The following is a 19,579-nucleotide window of genomic DNA, read 5'->3' on the forward strand; positions in this document are numbered from 1 at the left end:
ATGTTAACAACCACAAAAAATACAGACAGATACATAGATGTAGAAGCTTTTAAAGAGTATTTGGAGCCATAAATAGTCATAAATATTTTTATGGATTAAAAAAAAATACGAAGTGCAACATATTTTTACTGATCCATACCTAACAAACTATTGGTTCGCAAAGAAGCCATTGAAAAAGGGGTTTTAATTTGTTCATAAATTACTTGATCTTAGAAATAAATACCGATATATCTATGACATTTCAAAGCATGTGTTTTATATGGTTGTTCAAAAGTAACTAAACCAGGAAAACAGTCATTAAAATGGCAATTGTTATTCAAACTCAACAAATGTACAGTAATAAGCTTTGAACCAAGACAGATAGTTTCACATGTAGACTAATGGGGAACCATCTGTGCATGGATTTGTGTTCAATGAAAACATCAACTCACTGAATGCATGCTGAAAAATGAGCATGACTCCCATATTAGAATTATTAGAAAAGAAACATAAAGTATTGCCATTATAGCAATATTTTAAACACAAATCTTTAACAAAGCCATACTTAAAATACAGGCCTACAGTTCTGGTCACCATATTTCCAAAAAGGATATTTCAGTCCTTTGACAAGTCAAATTAAGCCTTTACATCACATGATGGGATACATAATTTCTTCATACAAGATATATTTCCCCCTGTCTTATTATATAGATTGAGGGATCATACCAATTGATTGAGTGGTAGGAGGCTTAAAATAATACTTACTATGAAATTGCTACATGTTAATTCCAACATCCAATCTAAAAATCACAAATAGAAACTGAGGAAATCAGAGGAAACACAGATAAATTACCTTCTTTTTTCTTCTTTGCTTCTTCTTCACTTCTCTCTTTTGCTTTTAATGCTTCATCAGCTTTAGCTAAAAAAATGTATTGACATGACAATTAGTTCTATAATAAACATCTGGAAAATGTAATATACTTAGAAACAACATAGTCATTTGAATCTCTGATGGAAAGACCTGGACAGATCCTTTTAATATAAATTTAGCATAACATTGCTATAACTGAATGTCAGATACCAAATGAAATTTTGTTTGTATTTATTTATTTTTTTGTAAATGACTCTTCTTAAATGTGAATTTCTATTCCTAATGTCTTTCCCAAGGACATCCTTCCAAAAAGCCTTTGGGACTAAAAGTAAATGTAGTTCCAAAATGATTCTTCAAAGACAGGGCAAAACTTAATTCTTCCAAACAGGCCTGAACCTTCCAAAATGTAACAGTAAGGAACAGGAAAAAGGAAAAGTGCTGGATACCAGAAAACTCAGGGAATCCCTCACTTTCATAGCTTACAACTCCCTGAAGAAGTTGATGTAATTTATGAACAGGCAATGTTTCTAAGTTAATGGGACAAGAAATCTCCCAATCTTTGTTATTTTGTCTAAACAAAATATCTTAGCTATTCATGCATCTGTGTAATAATATTCTTTCTTGAAAAACAATATAGCACCCAAACCATTTCAAAAGCCATATGCAGAGTTCAGCAAATACTACCTGGGAGTATTCCAGGCGAAGTCTCCATTTCCAGAACATGGTTGTCTAGCACAAAGAAACTCTAAAAGCTATATATGCTTGATATATTATCCAAATGGGATATGATCTGGAAATGAGAGTGAATGGATGGAACATGCCAAATTTCCTAGAATGCATTGCAAATGTCTTCAAGACAGATCACAAGATCACTCTAAGTCCAGACCTATCAATTACTGAATTTAATATTTCTCTTCCTTCCCTCCCTAATATGTTCAGGAGCAGTTATATTCAAGCCCATATTTATGTCAAATGCAAGGGCCTGCGCTACTGGGACAAAGTTTGTGTCTTTTGCAAATCAGAAGCTTCTTGCAGATGAAGCCTTCTCTTTAATTCCGTTCAATGCTGGAAACTCCCAATGAAGAGAGGTAAATGTAGTCATCTTTCCATTACCTTTCTTCTCAGTAGCAAAAAAAAGACATTTAGTCAGTCAGAAGTTAGTTTATAGATAGTTTTTCTATTGAGTCGAGTGGGTGTTTTTTAAAATTTCATTTAAATGGTTAAAGTTATACTAGAAATAATGCCAGATCATTTTGTATGTGGATACATTATTCTACCCCACTGCCTCGCTAGAGTACAGAAAGGAACATGAAGATGTTCTAGAATCTCCTGAAATACAGCGTTGCAGTGAAGGTGCTGTATGAAGAATGGTATGGTCAGCATTAACTGGACTATAGGATGAAATAAATTCTCTATAGAGGCATGATATCATTTCATGGATAATACCCTCTTTTTCTTTTTCGGTGCAAACTACAAAGCTGTATTTAATCGATGTTATGACAGCACTTAAAAACAGAATCTTCTTTTAGAAATATCTCCTCTTATTACTTAATTAAGTACAAGTTGCTCAACTGCAAGGGTTTTAAACACTTTACTACAGATGTTAAAGAAGATTAAAAATATACAGCACAGTAACAAGGGACTATCAATATACTCTGTAAATTAATTAAATTTCTGTTCTAACACATCATTTATTCTGAAACATTAATGTCTCAAAGGGGCCATTCTCCTTTATTGCTATCTCACTGCATGATGAGTGAACTTAGAGAATAATCTCTAATAGCATTATAGTAGATGAAATATTAAGTTTTTTTTTAAAAAAACCTGCTTTGTCAAAAGATAGAGAAACATAATGTAGGTAGTTATATTCTAGACCAGCTCTTACTATGTAATAAATCCATTAAAGAGCAACAGTTTCAAATGCTAGTCTTCTATATCAACATATTTGTTATATGAATAATCAATTGATTTAGTAAGCATGAAAGACATGAATGCCACATGATCCACAAATTTAAAATCTAATATATCTTTTCAATTGGTATCTATGTCTTCTTAAAATATACAGCTTAAATACTGATGTTCTGAAATGACAGCACCAATTACAGAGACATCTGTTTCCATTTACAAGCTTTTAGATACACTTAGACTACATTTTAAATCATGAAATATTAAAACTTTTCTGCCAGCGATCTCTTTACAAGAATGTATTAAATTAGATAATAAAACAAACCACTGGTAACTATAAAGATTTTTACTTCATTTACACTTATTCACACTAATACCAAGGTAAGGATAATAGAAATTCCATTTAAATTTAATTTTGGTTATATGTGTAATTGTAGCTATACCCCTTGAGTCATGGAAATGCTCAGCTTATGCTTCTTTCAAATTACCTTCTCAGATTCACATTCCACTCTTTATAACTATCTTCAATATGTATTAGTAAAGCTCATTAGAATGAAATTTAATAATGCAAACATTAGGTGGGTTTCAAGATCCTCCATTATCAACACAAGATGGATTGCTTATTTATAGCTCTTGGGCCAACCAGGCAAAATTTAGATTCAATAAACTAGCAGGCTTAAATTTGATTTATTTATTCCACCATGCCAGTGCGTTCTTCATAACTGATGTTTTCTGCATAGGAAGAGTTTATTGGATTTTTTTAAAATAATAGCTAGCTCATAAGTAAAAATGCCATCTCATAGTTAGAAATGCATTTTTATACATTGCAGAACTTATACTGTCAATCTTTTTGCAGTACTGTACAATTTTTAAATATTTTATTTTCCATTCCTGTTGATTACTTTGAATACGGCAGCATCCTAAAATTCTGTCTGTCTGTCTACATCTCATTCAGATACTCAAAGCAGAATGCATAAAAATCTCTTCTCTTTTCCCATAACAGGTGTGGGAGACTATTGGAATCAGATGATGGAGTAGTAGTTGTTGTTCGGTGAAAGTGGGAAGACATCAAACCCATATGCAATGGCCACTGGAAAAAAAAACATTTCAGAGACTCTGTCTATAAATTTATCTGAGAACTTATTTCTATACCTTTCAAGAGTATGTTTTTATCTTGATTAGCATTACAAATGTCTTTCTGAAATCCTTGTGGTTGTTAATTTCCATGGCATTATGTGTGAGGTAAACTGGGCTAAGAGAAAAGAACTGGTCCAAAGTCACCCAATTACCCTTCCATGGATGAAGGTAGATGAGAAACTAGTCTTTTTTCAAGCCAACATTTGAAGTGTTATATTATACTAATATGATCCCAAAACTGAAATGTTTTACTTAACTCATTTGGAAAGTTACATTCTAAAATCATTCAGAATTCTTTATAAGTAACTTTGAAACATAGAAGCCAGTTTGGGTAAGGCACCAGGCTAGAAACTGAGACTATAAATTCCATCACAGGGACAAAACCAGCTAGTCTCTTATATTTGAATAATCTATGAATGGTGCATACTATTTTCATTAAAAAAGAGTCCTCTAATTGGCTATATTCCACATAACAGTCTTATGAATAACCACCTTTTAGCAACTTTTATCCAAAAGCAATTGACAACTTTGGTCCCAAAAAAGTTGGGTAACTTTGATCCCGATGATAAATATTGAAACATATAGTTTTTTATTAATTAAGATTGTGAAGCTTCATTTAGGCAAGAGATTTGCTGAGTGAGTGAATGCTGGGCCTTCATGCCTTTAATGATAAGCAATGTTATGCAAACTGTTGAAAAGGAGTAAGAAATAGACAGAGAAATTAAAAGTATAAGAAAAACAAGCATAATGTACAATTCCAAGTTTTAAAAAAACTTCATTTCTATCACATTCATAGAGTGCTTCATACATTGCCTTTTATTTTTAAATTTTCTCTCCTTTCTTCCTGAAGATCTCATCCAGTCATGACTTTCTCAGTCTTTGCCTTTTTCTTAAGCTTTTGCTCCTCTGTTATATTTATTTTGTAATTCAGTTCTCATTTGTTTTCTCTCTGTGTCCAAGTCACCTCAACAACTTTTATATATTGCTCTTGCATTTTGTATTCAATATATGTTCATTATATCCTATCTCATCTTCTTTTGGCATACAAATATCTTAAATAATCCATTCTCACTACATTTAGGTAATATTCATGTTTCTTCTGCCATATCTGTCTCTTCCATACCACAAACTGGACAGAAGCAGTCTTTTTTTCTTCTTTTAACAAACATTCTTTCCTTGGAACATACCACATATTACTTACTATCTTTCTATTTGTTTGATCTGGGCAACGAGAGAACAGACTGCGGACACGAAGTGACTTAACAGCTCTTTATTAGTAGTAGTAGTGATCCAGCTTGCTCTGTGGTCGGAGGGTTCCCCTTTTATAGCACTCGGGTACGCCTCTCGACCAATCAGAGAAATACCTGTTTCCCGCTGTAGCAGCGGACCAGAGAGGAGACTTCCTCCGATATATGTTAATATCTAACACCCCTCCCCTCCTAGACGGAACGTTGCGGTTAGTAACATAGTCCTTTAGATACGTTGGTGTTTGTCTTGCTCGGGATGAGCGTCGCAGTTCGGGTTGGTTAGAAGTGGTTGCAGGATCGGGTGCTTTTCCTGTTTCACGTCCGGGAGGTTTTGTGCCCTCGTTGCTAGGGCGTTCCGGAGTCTGCTCGGTTGCGTTGTCTGGGGTTTGCTCTGCTTCGTGCTCGATCTCTTGTTCCGACCTGGGTTCGCAGGTGTCGTAGTTCTCTATGATGGGGCTTTCGAGTGGCTGACTTTCCGCTGGCTGGAAACTCTCGTCTTCGGTTCGAAGGTCTGAATGTGCTAGGCGACCCTGAAGTTGATCGATGTGCCTTTTCCAATTCCGCCCATCTTCCAGCTCCAGCAGATACGATCGTGGACCCGTGATGCCAATGACCTTGGCTGGCATCCACAATGTTCCCCCTGCATAGTTGTGGGCGTATACTGAATCCCCTATGCTGAAAGACCGAATTTTGCTTGTGGAGTCTGGGGGAACTGTGGCAGAGTAATTTGGGTGAAGACGGTCCAGGTGAGACCGTAGGCGGCGGCCCATTAGTAGTTCAGCGGGGCTCCTACCCGTCGTTGCGCATGGGGTAATATGCTGAATTAAGAGGTAATGGTCAATGCGTGTTTGCCAATCACCTGGACCCATCCTAGCGAGGGCCTCTTTTGCGAATCGCACCATTCTCTCCGCCTGTCCGTTTGATGCCGGATGGAATGGCGCGACGAGGGCATGCCAAACTCCCTGACCTGCTAAAAACGTTTCGAAATGCATGGCCGTGAATTGGGGCCCGTTGTCGGAGACTAGGAGGTCGGGCAGGCCATGAGTGGTGAAAAGTCGCCGTAGAACCTTGATGACTGCCTCTGCCGTGGTTGAAGTCATTAGGACTACCTCTAGCCATTTGGAATATGCATCCACAACTATAAGGAAAGTCTGACCTTGAACTGGCCCTGCGAAGTCGATGCATATTCTCGACCAGGGTGCTTTCGGCTTTTCCCATTCCGTGGCGGGTGCTTCCGGGGGTGCTGGTCTCGATTCTTGGCATGGATCGCAAGTGGCCACCCACTCCTCTATCTCTTTGTCCATGTTTGGCCACCAAACGTAACTTCTCGCCAAAGCCTTCATTCTAATGATCCCCGGATGCCCGACATGTAATGCATCTAACACATTTTTTCGTAAAGCATAAGGAATAACAACTCGATCCCCCCACAATAAACAACCTTGTAACACTGAGAGTTCGTCCCGTTTTGACCAAAACACTTTGAATTCTGGGCCCACGTTTCCCTTCGGCCACCCCCTCCAAACCCAAGTTTGAACTTGTTTTATTAAACTGTCTTTAGAGGAGAACCTTGCAACGTCGCAAGAAGAAACCGGTCCTGAGTCCAAACAGTCAATGAGCAACACCGGTACTTCGGGAGTGGGGTCTGGCAACAGGTCCGGTAGTGGGCAACGGCTGAGTGCGTCTGCGTGTCCTAGAGAGGAACCCGGTCGATGAATTAACTTGTAGGAGTACGCAGCCAGGAAAACAGTCCACCTGGTCATGCGTGGAGAAAGGGAGACCGGGGTGGGGCGGTTTCCCGCCAAAAGTCCCAACAGCGGTTTGTGATCAGTAATTAGTTCAAAATCGCGGCCGTAGAGGTATTCATGGAAACGTTTTACTCCAGCTACCGCAGCTAACGCTTCCCTGTCCATCTGGCTGTAGTTCCTCTCGGCCGATGAAAGAGTTCTAGAGTAGAACGCGATGGGTGCTTCTTTTCCGTCTGGCATCCTGTGGCTAAGGACTGCGCCGACTCCAAAGGGTGATGCGTCGCAGGTCAATACTAGCGGTAGTGTCTGGCTGTATTGGACTAACAGCGAGTCAGTGGTGAGCAGGCGCTTTACCCCGGCAAAAGCTGCTGCTTCGGATCGTCCCCATCTCCATGGTGCGTTTCGCTGGAGTAGTCGATGTAGCGGCTCAGCAACGGTCGCCTTCTGTCTCAGAAGAACGCTGTAGAAATTAAGTAGTCCGAGGAAGGCCTGCAGCTCGGTCTGGTTACGTGGTGTGGGGGCGTCCTGGATCGCCTTAATTTTCTTTGAAGTGGGGTGTATTCCCTGACCATCGATTCTATATCCCAGGAATTCTACGCTAGGCACGTTAATTTGGCATTTTTCCTTTTTAAGGCGGAGACCCTTCTCTCTGATTCTGGCCAAAACAGTTCTGACTCTTTTATTTAATTGCTCCTTGTTTGCAGCGGACACCAAGATGTCGTCGAAATAGGGGACGACTCCCGGTATCCCTTGCAAAAGCCGTTCCATGACGCTCTGGAACAAACCTGGAGCAATGCTCACACCGAATTGCAGCCGGTTGCATTTGAATGCCCCTCTATGCGTCACTATAGTTTGGGCCTCCGCTGTGGCGCTATCTATGGGCAGCTGCTGGTAAGCTTGTGCCATGTCTAATTTAGCAAATACCTTTCCTGGCCCCAACGAGTGCAATAAGTGCTGTACTACAGGCACAGGATATGCGCTTTGTTGTAGCGCGACATTAATTGTGCATTTATAGTCCGCGCAGATGCGGACTGATCCGTCTGGTTTGACTGGGGTCACAATGGGAGTTTCCCAACGCGCGTGATCCACCGGCTCAAGGACTCCTTGCTCTACTAATTTATCTATTTCCTTATCTATTTTTGGGCGGAGTGCAAAAGGCACTCGTCTCGGCTTAAGTCAGATTGGCGCCACTTTGGGGTCTAAATTAAATGATATTGGTTTACCCACATACTTACCAAGACCGGGGCTGAACACATCCTCGAACTCCTTAAAAATCTGTTCAGCGCTGCTGTTTCCCATGGCGTTGATTCCGGTGACTTCTAACCCCAGGGCTTCAAACCAATCAAGCCCCAGAAGGTTCTGTAATGGCGCGCTGGCGATGGTCACGGGCAGCTGGGCTACGATGTCCTTGAAACGGATTTGGAATGTGCCTTGGCCCACGATGGGGACTTGGTTCCCCTGGTAGTCTCGTAGCAGGACGTCTGGAACGCGTAGTTGGCTCTTTCTGAGGCTAGGGATAGCCTGTTTCATGGATGCCCATGAAATGATCGTCAGGGTCGATCCTGTGTCAACTTCTAGCTCGCAAGGTGAGCCCTCCAAGAGGACTCTCAGCCTTTTTGGCCGCTTTGGGCGGACCTGACTTATCGTGGTGAGATATGTTCGCAACTCCTCTCTCTGGGTCAACTCTATCTCAGTATCTGTATCCTGAAAATACTCTCGTTGAGCGTCTTGATAGAACGCTCTTTAAGCTCTTTGTGAGTAATCTCTCTGGGGATACGCTCGCTCAGCTCCTTGTGTGTAATCTCTCTGGGGATACGCTCGCTCAGCTCTTTGGGAATTTTCTCTCTGGGTAAACACTTGTGGATTTCTCTCTGGGCGCCCTTTTTGGTTTCGCCAAGCCCCTGGGTTGGGCTTCTGTTGGCGGTACATGGGTGGCTGCCGTGAGGCAGGGACTTCGCTCCGGCACACTCGTGCGATGTGCCCAAGTTTGTTGCAGTGCGAACAAACAACGTTCCTGAACCTACAAGTAGACCTGGGGTGATTCCCCCCGCAGCTTGCGCAGGGCGGCAAACGGAATCCAGGTCTCCCCCCAGGCCTCACGTGACTGCTCCGCATCAGGTGACTGTCCTCGAACTCGGGATCCTCGTAGTCGGGGCTTGTGTCCTCGTAGTGAACTTTGGTGTGTCTTGGCGCTGGCTGGCCAGTGTTAAACCCGCGTTGAATTGTCTCCGCTGATCTGTCTGCTGCTTCTGAAGCTCTTGCCTCCTCGAGTACAATCTGTAGGCTTAAATTGGTTTTGGCTAACAGCCGCTTTTGTAGGGAAATGTCTCTCAGCCCGCTAACGAGTCGATCCATAATCTGCTCATCCAGGTCTCTGAATCCACAATGTGTGGCTGCTTTTCGTAGTGCTGCAACGTACTGGTTGATAGATTCTCCCGCCTTCTGGTTCCTCGTGTTGAACGCTTGGCGGCAAACATGGCGGGAAGGTTTTGGCCCGTAATGAGTCTGTAGAGCCTGTTACAACGCCGCCCATGATACTGCCTGTATTGGAGTAGGCGCGGTGAGGTCTCTGGCCGTGTTGAATACTTCTTTTCCGCAGTAGCCGAGGAAAATGTTTTTCTTCCGGGCGTCGGTGATTCCCGTATATTCATTCGCTTCGAGAAAACACTCGAAACGAATCATGAAGGCTTCCCATTCGTCATTCTCTGGGTCGAATGGAGCGGGGGGAGCATGCATCGCCATCTTCTCTCGTTTGAATTTGCTGCGCTGCGGTGGCTTGAGATGGCTGCCGGAATTTCTGCCGAATTCCTGGGCTGGATCAAATCCGGAGATTCTGGAGGTAGCGTTCTTCGTCCTATCTGTCTCTCGATCCCACCTTCGTCGCCAATGTTTGATCTGGGCAACGAGAGAACAGACTGCGGACACGAAGTGACTTAACAGCTCTTTATTAGTAGTAGTAGTGATCCAGCTTGCTCTGTGGTCGGAGGGTTCCCCTTTTATAGCACTCGGGTACGCCTCTCGACCAATCAGAGTAATACCTGTTTCCCGCTGTAGCAGCGGACCAGAGAGGAGACTTCCTCCGATATATGTTAATATCTAACACTATTTATCAGAAAAGACACATTTTAGCATTTCCCCAACAACTTTCCAATCTTTAGTAAACTTTCACCAATGTAGAAAAGTTCATTACTTGCCCTTTTTTCATCATTAGTGTAGAAATTGTTAATCAAGAAGAATAAAGAAAGAAATGGCAGTTCCTTGAAAAAAATTATATTCCCCACACTCCATATTTTCAGCTTTTTCTCCACAATGTAGCTGCCAGTATAACCTGTCATATAGGCTACAGAACTGTCACTACAGCTTGGTATTTAAGGATAGGGACTATAGGAAATAATAAGAGGAAAGTCAAGTGGAGGCTATGCACATCAAAGTTTAAAGTAATTAATTTTGAAAAGGAAGTCCTCTTTTATACAATCTATATTTTTGCGTGTGTATCTATGTAGAAAATCAGAGCACAGTGGCATCTGAAAGATTAATAAATTATACATTCCATTTATTAGTCTTTAAGATGTCACAGTATTCTGATTCATTAGTTTGAAAAGAGAAATGCTTACTACTACTAGGTCATAAACACAAATGTGCACATTGGTCTTTAATAGCAGTAAATAGCAAGGTCTTTTTTTAAATAAATGAGATACCACACAGTATAACATGCAATGTCACACATTAGCCAATCAATTAATGAATCACGTTCATTATAAAATATAACCTCAAGAATATAGTCAACCATAGATAGATGGGCTTTGTTTATATGGCACCAACTACTTATTAAGATTAATGAAACTATGTCAAACCTATGAATAGCACAGATAACTGCCTTCATTTTGGGAAAAAAATCAACAGAACAGAGATATACAATTTTTTACAATTTAATCATATACTATTTTGATTTTAGGAAATGTAATAGTAAAGTATAAACAAAATCTGAACAATACTAAAAATCAAACCAAACTACAAAATTAAAAAAAATGAAACAAATCAATTGAAAATATATGCATCCGCACATTTTAAATTTTTATCTTCTTGTCCAAAATTCACTATCATCACTATATGTAAAATCTGTGAACAAAACTCCAGATTAGATCCCTCAAAAAAGTATCAGATTTAGATAATAGTGAACCTAGATTTTAACCACAACAAGAAGAATATGAAAGGTATCTTTTCTTTAGTGTATTTTAGGAGTACAAATATTTACATTTTCTCTGATTTAAAACACTATCCTATGCATGTTTATCACGTCAGTCTCAATTAGTTATGTGGGGGGGTATCTTCTCCCCGCCCCCCCAAAAGCTGAAAATACAGAAAATACAGAATGCTAACCATATTATATAATTATATAAGTAGTGATATTTTATTCTGACATACTATAAATTGATAATACAAGCATAATGTGTTATAATGTGTTATCCAGGTCTTTGTTCCAACTGCAAGACTTAAAGGACAAAAACAGAACTTCAAGTTAAGGACAAAATCATGTTTTTAGATAAATCCTCTGGAAAAGCTTTCAGCTGCTGTGTTTAAGATAAATAGAAAATAATCATGCTGTGAACATTTCTACATAGTTTCCAATGACTTTTCTTATATAACTATATATTATACATATTTAGGAATACCTTTTTTGCTTTTATAAACTAAAAAGGAGAATTAGTAGCACTGCAAGTAATGTAATAAAATAATTCCATACACTTTGATTTTCATACTAGTAAATAATAGGTTAGAGTAGAAATTGCAAATAAAAGTCTAAGAGCTAGAAAATAAGAATATTAAACTTCTGATTCTATTTTAATGACTTACATTTAGATACTGTCAATGAATCATGAAGGCAACACTTATTCATAAAGAACCAGATACTCACTAGATGGCGCAACAAGAATAATTTAAATCATTATTTAAGCATGCAGTCTGTCTGTTGGAATGAAACAAATGCAATGACGAATAAATCACTCATTTTTGGTTGCTGGCCTAATCCTGAAGTATTAAACTAAACTAAAATCTTTTCATCTGTTTCCCCATGAATGCAGCTATAAAAAATTATGCTGAAATAAAAGCAAACAAAATTTTTAATAAGAATAAAAAAAGAAAGGAAAAAGTAATAGAAATAAAAAAGCAAGCAGATGATAGTAATTTTAACTGTATTTCTATAGATACAATTATATTTTTGAAAATTTAGATGAAAATAGTGCTTCTAAATATTTGTTTTCATATTTTTCTCAGATTGAGTTAACACATATTTATAGTTATATGTACAGCAAATATGTTTAAACCTGCTGAAAACTCTCTATATGATTCTTGTACTGTACATTTGTTCAATGGATAAAGTCATATACTAGTTATATTATTCTTTTGTTCAATAGCTATAAACAAAATAGATACATATATTACTAAACAATATTTGGAATCATATTAAATAATGCAACATCATCATGGGAAGGTCCAATAAACATGCAGTTTTTCAAATAGTGCCTTTTAGTTATCTGAGCCACGAATAATTTTATTAAGAAACATTACAAATAAATTTAAATTGTGTCAAGTTTTAGTAACCTGGATTTTTAGCATACACATTTCAAAATATAATTGACCTGATATATATATATATATATATATATATATATATATATATATATATATATATATATATATATATATATATATATATATATATATATATATATATATATATATATATTTACCAGGAATGTTAACTTTCTAATCTTAGATCTGTACAGTGGGGGGTGGGGGTGGGGGGAGACAATAGAATGCAGATATACATTCTTATAGCAGTGGGAGGCGATACAATCAGATAAATCTCCCCAAAGACTTTGCAAATCCTGGTTACTACGTACTGTATTAAGACCGTGTTTCTCATCACCTAATGCTTATTTTCATCACTTTGCTTAAAATATTGATAATCAATTAGAGCTACGTATGTTTTGCCACTGAATCTGTGTCACAGTCTATCAGACTGTCAGGGCCAATTCAATCCTCATTCAAAGTTAATTTTTTCTTCATAAATCTGCCTTTCGAGGAGTCATTAGGTGCAGAACATAGCCTGAGGTGTGGGGGGGGGGGGGGGGCGGAGCTGCAGCCAGTGCAGCTGGAGCGTGTTTGTAGTAGTGCCTCCCGGTTTTATTTCATTTTATCAATTTTTAGTACTCCCATTAGATCCTTTTTTATTTAATTAACATTTTTGGTGGAGATAACAGCGTAGAACATAATACAAACAAAAACTTTTGTTGCTGCCAAGAATTTAAAAAGCATGGGAAAAAGAAAGAAACGCCACGGCACCAGCCCAGGATCTCTCCCTCCGGTGAAGACAGCAAAACAACCAAGAATTGAGGAGCTCTTTGTTGGCATGAGATCTGTAAGTAAAACTAACCCCCACATCCCCAACAATCTGGAGAGATTAGAACAGGACCGGCAAAAAGATGTGGCAAAACAGCATTTACTAGACTTTCCCGATCTGGCGGGTGGAGGGGGGGAACAAACTAAAAGCCAGCTCTTCTCACAAACAACTAGCCCAATAACTTCCTTTACGGAGGCTGAGCTAAAGGCAAAAAAGGCGACCAACAACCAGATAGTTCAGAGTACGGAGAGCTTACTTTGGGAAAATTCAACTGAGTTTATGGCAAAGCAATGCGTTCTCACAGCGCAAATGGTGGTTTCAATATTTGAACAATTAATTGCCATCCAACATGATGTAGAGACATTGAAAAAAGATTTAGCTGTTTTTCTTCAAGTACAATATCGGGCCCCAGGTACCCCCACTAAAGTTCTTGCAGAAGACTTGGTTAACTCCCATATGCAGGGTAAGGAAAAGGAAAAAGAGCAAAGAACCAGAGAAACAGTTAAAGAGTCGGATAAAAGGTGGCAGTCCTCTCAGAAAACAGTCTCTCCCCAGACAAGGCAACGAGAGGAAAAGGTATCAATAAAGAAGAAATCAGGAAAGCATCCCTCCCTCAATTACAACAATCACATCGCTCACTACAAACCCAACGGATAGCTTTTAGAATCCATATGAACGGACTTACTTATGGACGTTGGAATTCCAGAAGTGCAATTCTAAATTCCCCTAGCCAGCTTCTTCACTGTCACAGGGGCATGATTGATCTCCGTGCTGTGGAGTGGTTACCTGAGGCCCCAAATTGGAAGTGGATTCTCCTGTCTTTCAAACAGCCCACTATACCACAGATGTTATTCAAGATGAAGGCATATTTAGCCTCCTTCCAAATCTTTCCCATCAGAGTCTTTGGTGAGGAAAGGGTTACTCCGTTAATAGCTAACGTGCGAGCTCCCAAGGTGGCTGCCTCCTCCTCATTTTCAACTTGGAAAAGAGAAAGACAGTGGGAGTCAACCAGCCCTGCCCGGTGAAGAGATACTTAACAGCACAGAAGCTGGTCTCATTAACACTTTTGGTGCTCTCCCAAGGAAAGAACAAGACAATATATTATACAAGTTAGAAAATTTAAAGAAATTCTTATTGGTCACAATGGACACAGCAGAGCTGCTTATAAATCTGGTTTCCCCAATAATTGAGCCTCTCACTTCTCCCCCAGAGGACAAGGGATTACATGAATACAAGATCATGGAAAATAGAAGCCAAGACCCAAAGAGGGTATTAGAGATCCCAGCAGAGACGGAGATGTTTTCATCCATGTGTGAATATCCCATGACACCTTCAGCACCAAACCAAGAAACTGAGAGTTGACCCACGTCAGAGCCACCATCTCAAAGAATGAAAGACGACCTAATAACGCCTTGTCCTACACCCAGAGAAGAGGCATCGGAATGGCAAGCTCTGTTAGCTGGTGCTAAAACCTCTTACCCTGAACAAGTTCCTCAAGAGTCTACACATGACCTAGACGGGTCCTCCCAATTTTTAAAGAAGGCCAATTCGGTTTGGGATGACACCGCAATCCATGGTAAAAACCAGACAACTTCCCTTTGTATAAATCAAGTTTCCTGATGAGCTGCAAAAGATGACCCACTTTCCCTTATAACCTGGAATATAGCAGGTTGGATCTGTTCCATCAAAAGACCAACTCTTTTTTTACTATATATCACAATTTGACAGCCTCTTCTTACAGGAAACCTGGGCCTCCACAGAGATTCAGTTAGATGGCTATTGGGTTAACTCAAGGTGGGGGGGAGAGCTAAAGGGGGCATTGTGACATTAGTTAATACATCCTTGCAATTTAAATGTGTACCACTGTCACCTTTCCAGCCATGGGTTGTAACTACATTACTCTTATTTAAACAGGTGGAGATTTTGCTTTTTAATATCTATATTCCTCCACTTAATAAAAATAATGTGATTAACAAGATTTGGGACAGCATAGAATTTTTTTTTTTTTTTTTTGTAAAACATTTTTATTGGTTTTACAGAAAATTTCAGGAAAGGGGATGGTGGATGAAGTTACAAATTTTGACAGCTACATTATGCAGGAAATGGCACTCCCCCCAATTCTCATAACTTTCACTTATTAATACATTAAGTATTCACTACTTAGCAATATTTTGACAGCATATTTTACCTTATATCTTCAAATAATTTCAATCTATTTTATATCAAATAGAAAAAATTCTCTGTATTAGCAATTGCATTATTTTTCTAATTCACTTTTGTGATCTAGGTTTTCTCGGTGTTGCCTCTTCTCCCCCCTCCAGCAAGGCTCCGGCACTTCCCGTGTCTTGTGTATCCCGTGTGGTGTCATCCGTTTTATCTAGGAGCACTTTGTTTTTTTCCATGAAGACCTCCGCCTCCATGGTTGTGTTAATTCTAACTCTAGTGTCCTCCCAGAATATCAACATACCTTCTGGGAGAAGCCATCTGAACCAAATCCCTTTCTGGTATAATTTCTTCGCTAACAACGAATATTTTTTTCTTTTATCTCTAACTTTCTTTGGGATTTGTTTCAGGTTGGCTATCTCTCTATCCTTGTATTTTAACACTTGCCCCCTTTGTGCACTCAGAATCTCATCTCTTGTAGTCTTTCTAAGGAATTTAATGTGAACCTCTCTTGGAACATTGTGTGTTCTAGCATAAGCGGAATTGACTCTATAGACCAGATCAATATCCCATCCCAGCTGTTGTCTGTCTTTTTTAATATATTCAGCCAACAACTTTGTCATAATTTCCCTCAAAACTTCATCATCAGCCTCAATTACATTTTGAAATCTAAGGAAAAATGACATTCTTTCAAACTCCATTTTTATCTGATGGTTCTCAAGTTCTTGATTTCCTCTCTGGACTCCCCTCACCTCCCCCCTCATCTCGGCCGTCCCCTCCTCCAAAACTTCCAGTCTTTGTGCATTTTGAGCCGTTCGGTTTTGATTTTCTCTGAGCTGTTTGTTCATTTCTTTTAGTTGGTTCTTCAATTCCTCCTGCCCCTTTAAGATCTTTTGTAGCATCTGTTGGGTTAGATCCTCCTCGGGGGGCTTGGGTTGTAACAGAGATGTTAGTGACTGTTGCCCGCTAGGACTGGATGTTGAAGATGTAGGGGCAGAACCCGCATAGCCTGGTTTCCCAGGTGGTGGTCTTTTCGGTGCCATTTTAATAAAGAAAGCTCAGAGATGTCTGTGTCAATACAATAAAAAGGGAGCTGTAAAGGTGGGTAGCCAAGAGAGATCGCGAGGCAGGCAGTCCAGGCAAATAGAGACCTTTTCTATAGTTCAAATCCAAATAATAAAATCCATTGTTCCAGGTCCAGGGTATTGTGTATCAAGAAATATCTCTGAGTGTCACGGAGACAAAGACAAAATGCCAGCAGTTTCTGTGGGTGGAGTCAAATTTCAAAGCACAACGGAAGTGTGCCATCTTGCCTTGCCAGCACCGGGATCAGAAGGCAACAAACCAAAAGTTTTTAAAGTTTTCACAAAAGTCAAATCATCACCTCATTTTCACAATTGCAGCAAAGTATTCATCTGCTGTTTGCTATGAGTGTGATTTCATTCCACAGTTCTCTCCATACCTCCTCCGGGGGTAGAGAGCAATTTAAAGCCGCTTTTCCAAAGGGGGGGGGGGAAATCCCCCTCCCTCTAGTCACACTTCCCAAGAGCAGATTGAACGTTTTAAAAAGCTGGCAATCCTTTTTTTTTCCAGTCTGAAAAGGGAACGGGGGGGGGGGATTTCCACCTCACCACATTGCAGCTGCAGCCTTCAAATCGTCGAATTCGTCCAGCTGCCTCGAGGCGAAAGCGCGAACTCACGCCTCCCCTTTTGCCTCCTGGTGCCTAGGGCAATGCAGGGAGCCCCCCCCGTGGCCGCCGCCGACACAGGGGACTCCCCGCTAGCCACCCCCTCGGCAGGGGCCCCTACGAGGCTCCCTGTGCCCCCCGATTAAGGGGGAGCCCACCAAGAGCGCGCAGGGCGAGTGAAGCACGCCCGTCGCGATCCACAGCCGGAACATCAGAAATTAAAATTTGCCTTAAAATTTTATTCTTGGCTGTTCAGCCAAATTCCCCAAAGCTGCAATAATTATAGGGGGGGACTTAAACGCTACAATGGGACCAAATGATCAAGCATTATTTAATCATTTTAAGATTCACTATGATGAAAATGTAACAGGAGAATCTTTGCATTCCAGACAATTTAAAGACCCTAAAGCTAATCGGGCAAGTTTGTGTGTAAGACAAATGACTGTACGTTTGGATCTTTGTATCCTTAACGGGTCCTCATGGAGCAACTTTCCAGCAGAATATACTTATCGGGGAGCAGGAAGAAAATCCACAGTTGATTACTGGATAATATCATATGACCTCCTGAAGTTCTTACAGAAGATGGAGGTAGACTTGCGACTGGAAAGTGATCATAATACAATACTCCTTGCTCTCACATTGCACCAGAAATCTCTAAGGGCAGGCACAGTCTACCTACCCAGGTTAGAGACTCAAAATACCCAGGTAAAAATTAAATGGAACGAGAAAAACACTAAGGAAGTTACCAAATGGATGTTAGCCCCTGAAACCATAGAGCTACGTACATCTGTACTAAGAAATAAGTGTGGAGGATCTTACCTAGAGGGGTTTGAATCCTTAATTTTAAATTTGAATTCAGCTCTCAGTAACAGACCACTAGCTCACTCCAAAAGGCCAGTTTCAAAGAACAAAAAATGGTTCGATAGAGATTGCGTGCAATTAAAAAGGATATATAATGTAGAAAACTAAAAGTATCCCCTTTGAGGATCACATTTACTACTTAAAGCAGCTGAAAGCACAATATAAGAACCTTCTAAAAGAAAGCATAGACTAATTATGGCAGTCAGGACAAAAAGTACATCCCTTTTTTGGTACATCACCAGGGGATTGGGAAAATCTCCCCTACCCCCAACAAATCAGGTTCCGATTCATGTCTGGGAAGAGTATTTTAGGGAGCTTTATACAGATCCTGACCATGTAACCAAGGAGAGCCAAGCTAGTTTGGACCAAACTCCTTACTGGCTCCCTGTTACACCAGAAGAGAGATCCCGGTTGATCGGAGCCCTAAAGGCTAATAAGGCACCCGGAGCTGATAATGTCCTGCCAGAAATAATCAAAAAGAATGCCAGTTGGTGGGCTCCACTTTTAGCATCACTGTTTACATTTATAGATAAAACAGGCCATATGCCTAGAGATTGGGGAGTAGCAATTATCATACCAATTTATAAAAAAGGTAATAGAAATGACCCAGGCAATTATAGACCCATTAGTCTTCTAAGCGTTATTAGTAAACTGTATGCCAAACACCTAAATTATAAACTTCAAGATTGGCTAATCTCAGGGGAGATAATCAAAGATGAACAAGCCGGTAAATGGTGGAGTACCACTCCACAATATATATTATTAAATGGTGGAGTACCACTCCCTCTTTAACTTCTATATTAATCCACTGATCGATCTTTTACAGAATCCTGATTTCCATCCTCCTAACCTAGCACAACGCAAAGTGCCAATTCTCTATATGCTGATGATGCCGCTACCATTTCACAAACTCCTGTAGGACTGAAGAGAGCAATTAGGGCAACTGTCGGCTATTGCAGGCAAAACAAGCTGGTCCTTAACTTTGATAAATCAAAAATTTTAGTTTTTGTTAAAAGACAAAGCCAATACTCTTGGAAAATAGAAGGACATAGTTTGGGACAGGTTAGAACATTTAGATAGCTTGGGGTGGTTTTCCACTCGCAAGGGACATGGAAGGCACACCTGGATGACACATTGCAAGTAGCCAAAAGGTCCTCAAATGCAATTAAACATTTCTTTTATACAGATGGAGGTCAGTTAGTACCTGCTGCCTTAAAACTTTTTGAGGCCAAAACATTGGCACAAATTCTATATGGGGCACAAACAGGAATCCTTGCAAAGAAAGACTTGCTAGAAACCATACAAACCAAATTCCTGTGAGCCATCTTAGCTGCACCCAATGGAACTCCAAATTGAATTGAATGGAACTCCAGTTAAGAATTGAGACAGGCATGTCTCAAATTCAGGTAAGAGCCTGGAAGATGATGATCATTCATTGGCTTAAAATGCATTTCTTTCCAGAGGCACTGTCCCCATTAGCGTTGACTGACAATTTCCCTTCCCCCTAGACACAGTCAATTGATCACAAACTGGGCTCTTATGGGCTCTCACCGTTATTCTTAATGTCCCTAGGCTTTGAC

General features: G+C 40.0%; 1 protein-coding gene across 2 annotated transcripts in view; it reads right to left on the reverse strand.

Moving 5' to 3' along the window:
* RSRC1 (arginine and serine rich coiled-coil 1) overlaps positions 1 to 19,579 on the reverse strand; it is a 164,618-nt gene that overhangs the window by 36,126 nt on the left and 108,913 nt on the right. For both annotated transcript variants that reach the window (XM_081955300.1, XM_081955299.1), the window contains one exon: positions 833 to 898. In XM_081955300.1, the coding sequence (XP_081811426.1) occupies positions 833 to 898 (66 nt within the window). The remainder of the gene's footprint in view (positions 1 to 832; positions 899 to 19,579) is intronic.

This window comes from Natrix helvetica (genome assembly GCF_964273705.1).
Source record: "Natrix helvetica genome assembly, chromosome: 5".
Taxonomy (NCBI): Eukaryota; Metazoa; Chordata; class Lepidosauria; order Squamata; family Natricidae; genus Natrix; species Natrix helvetica.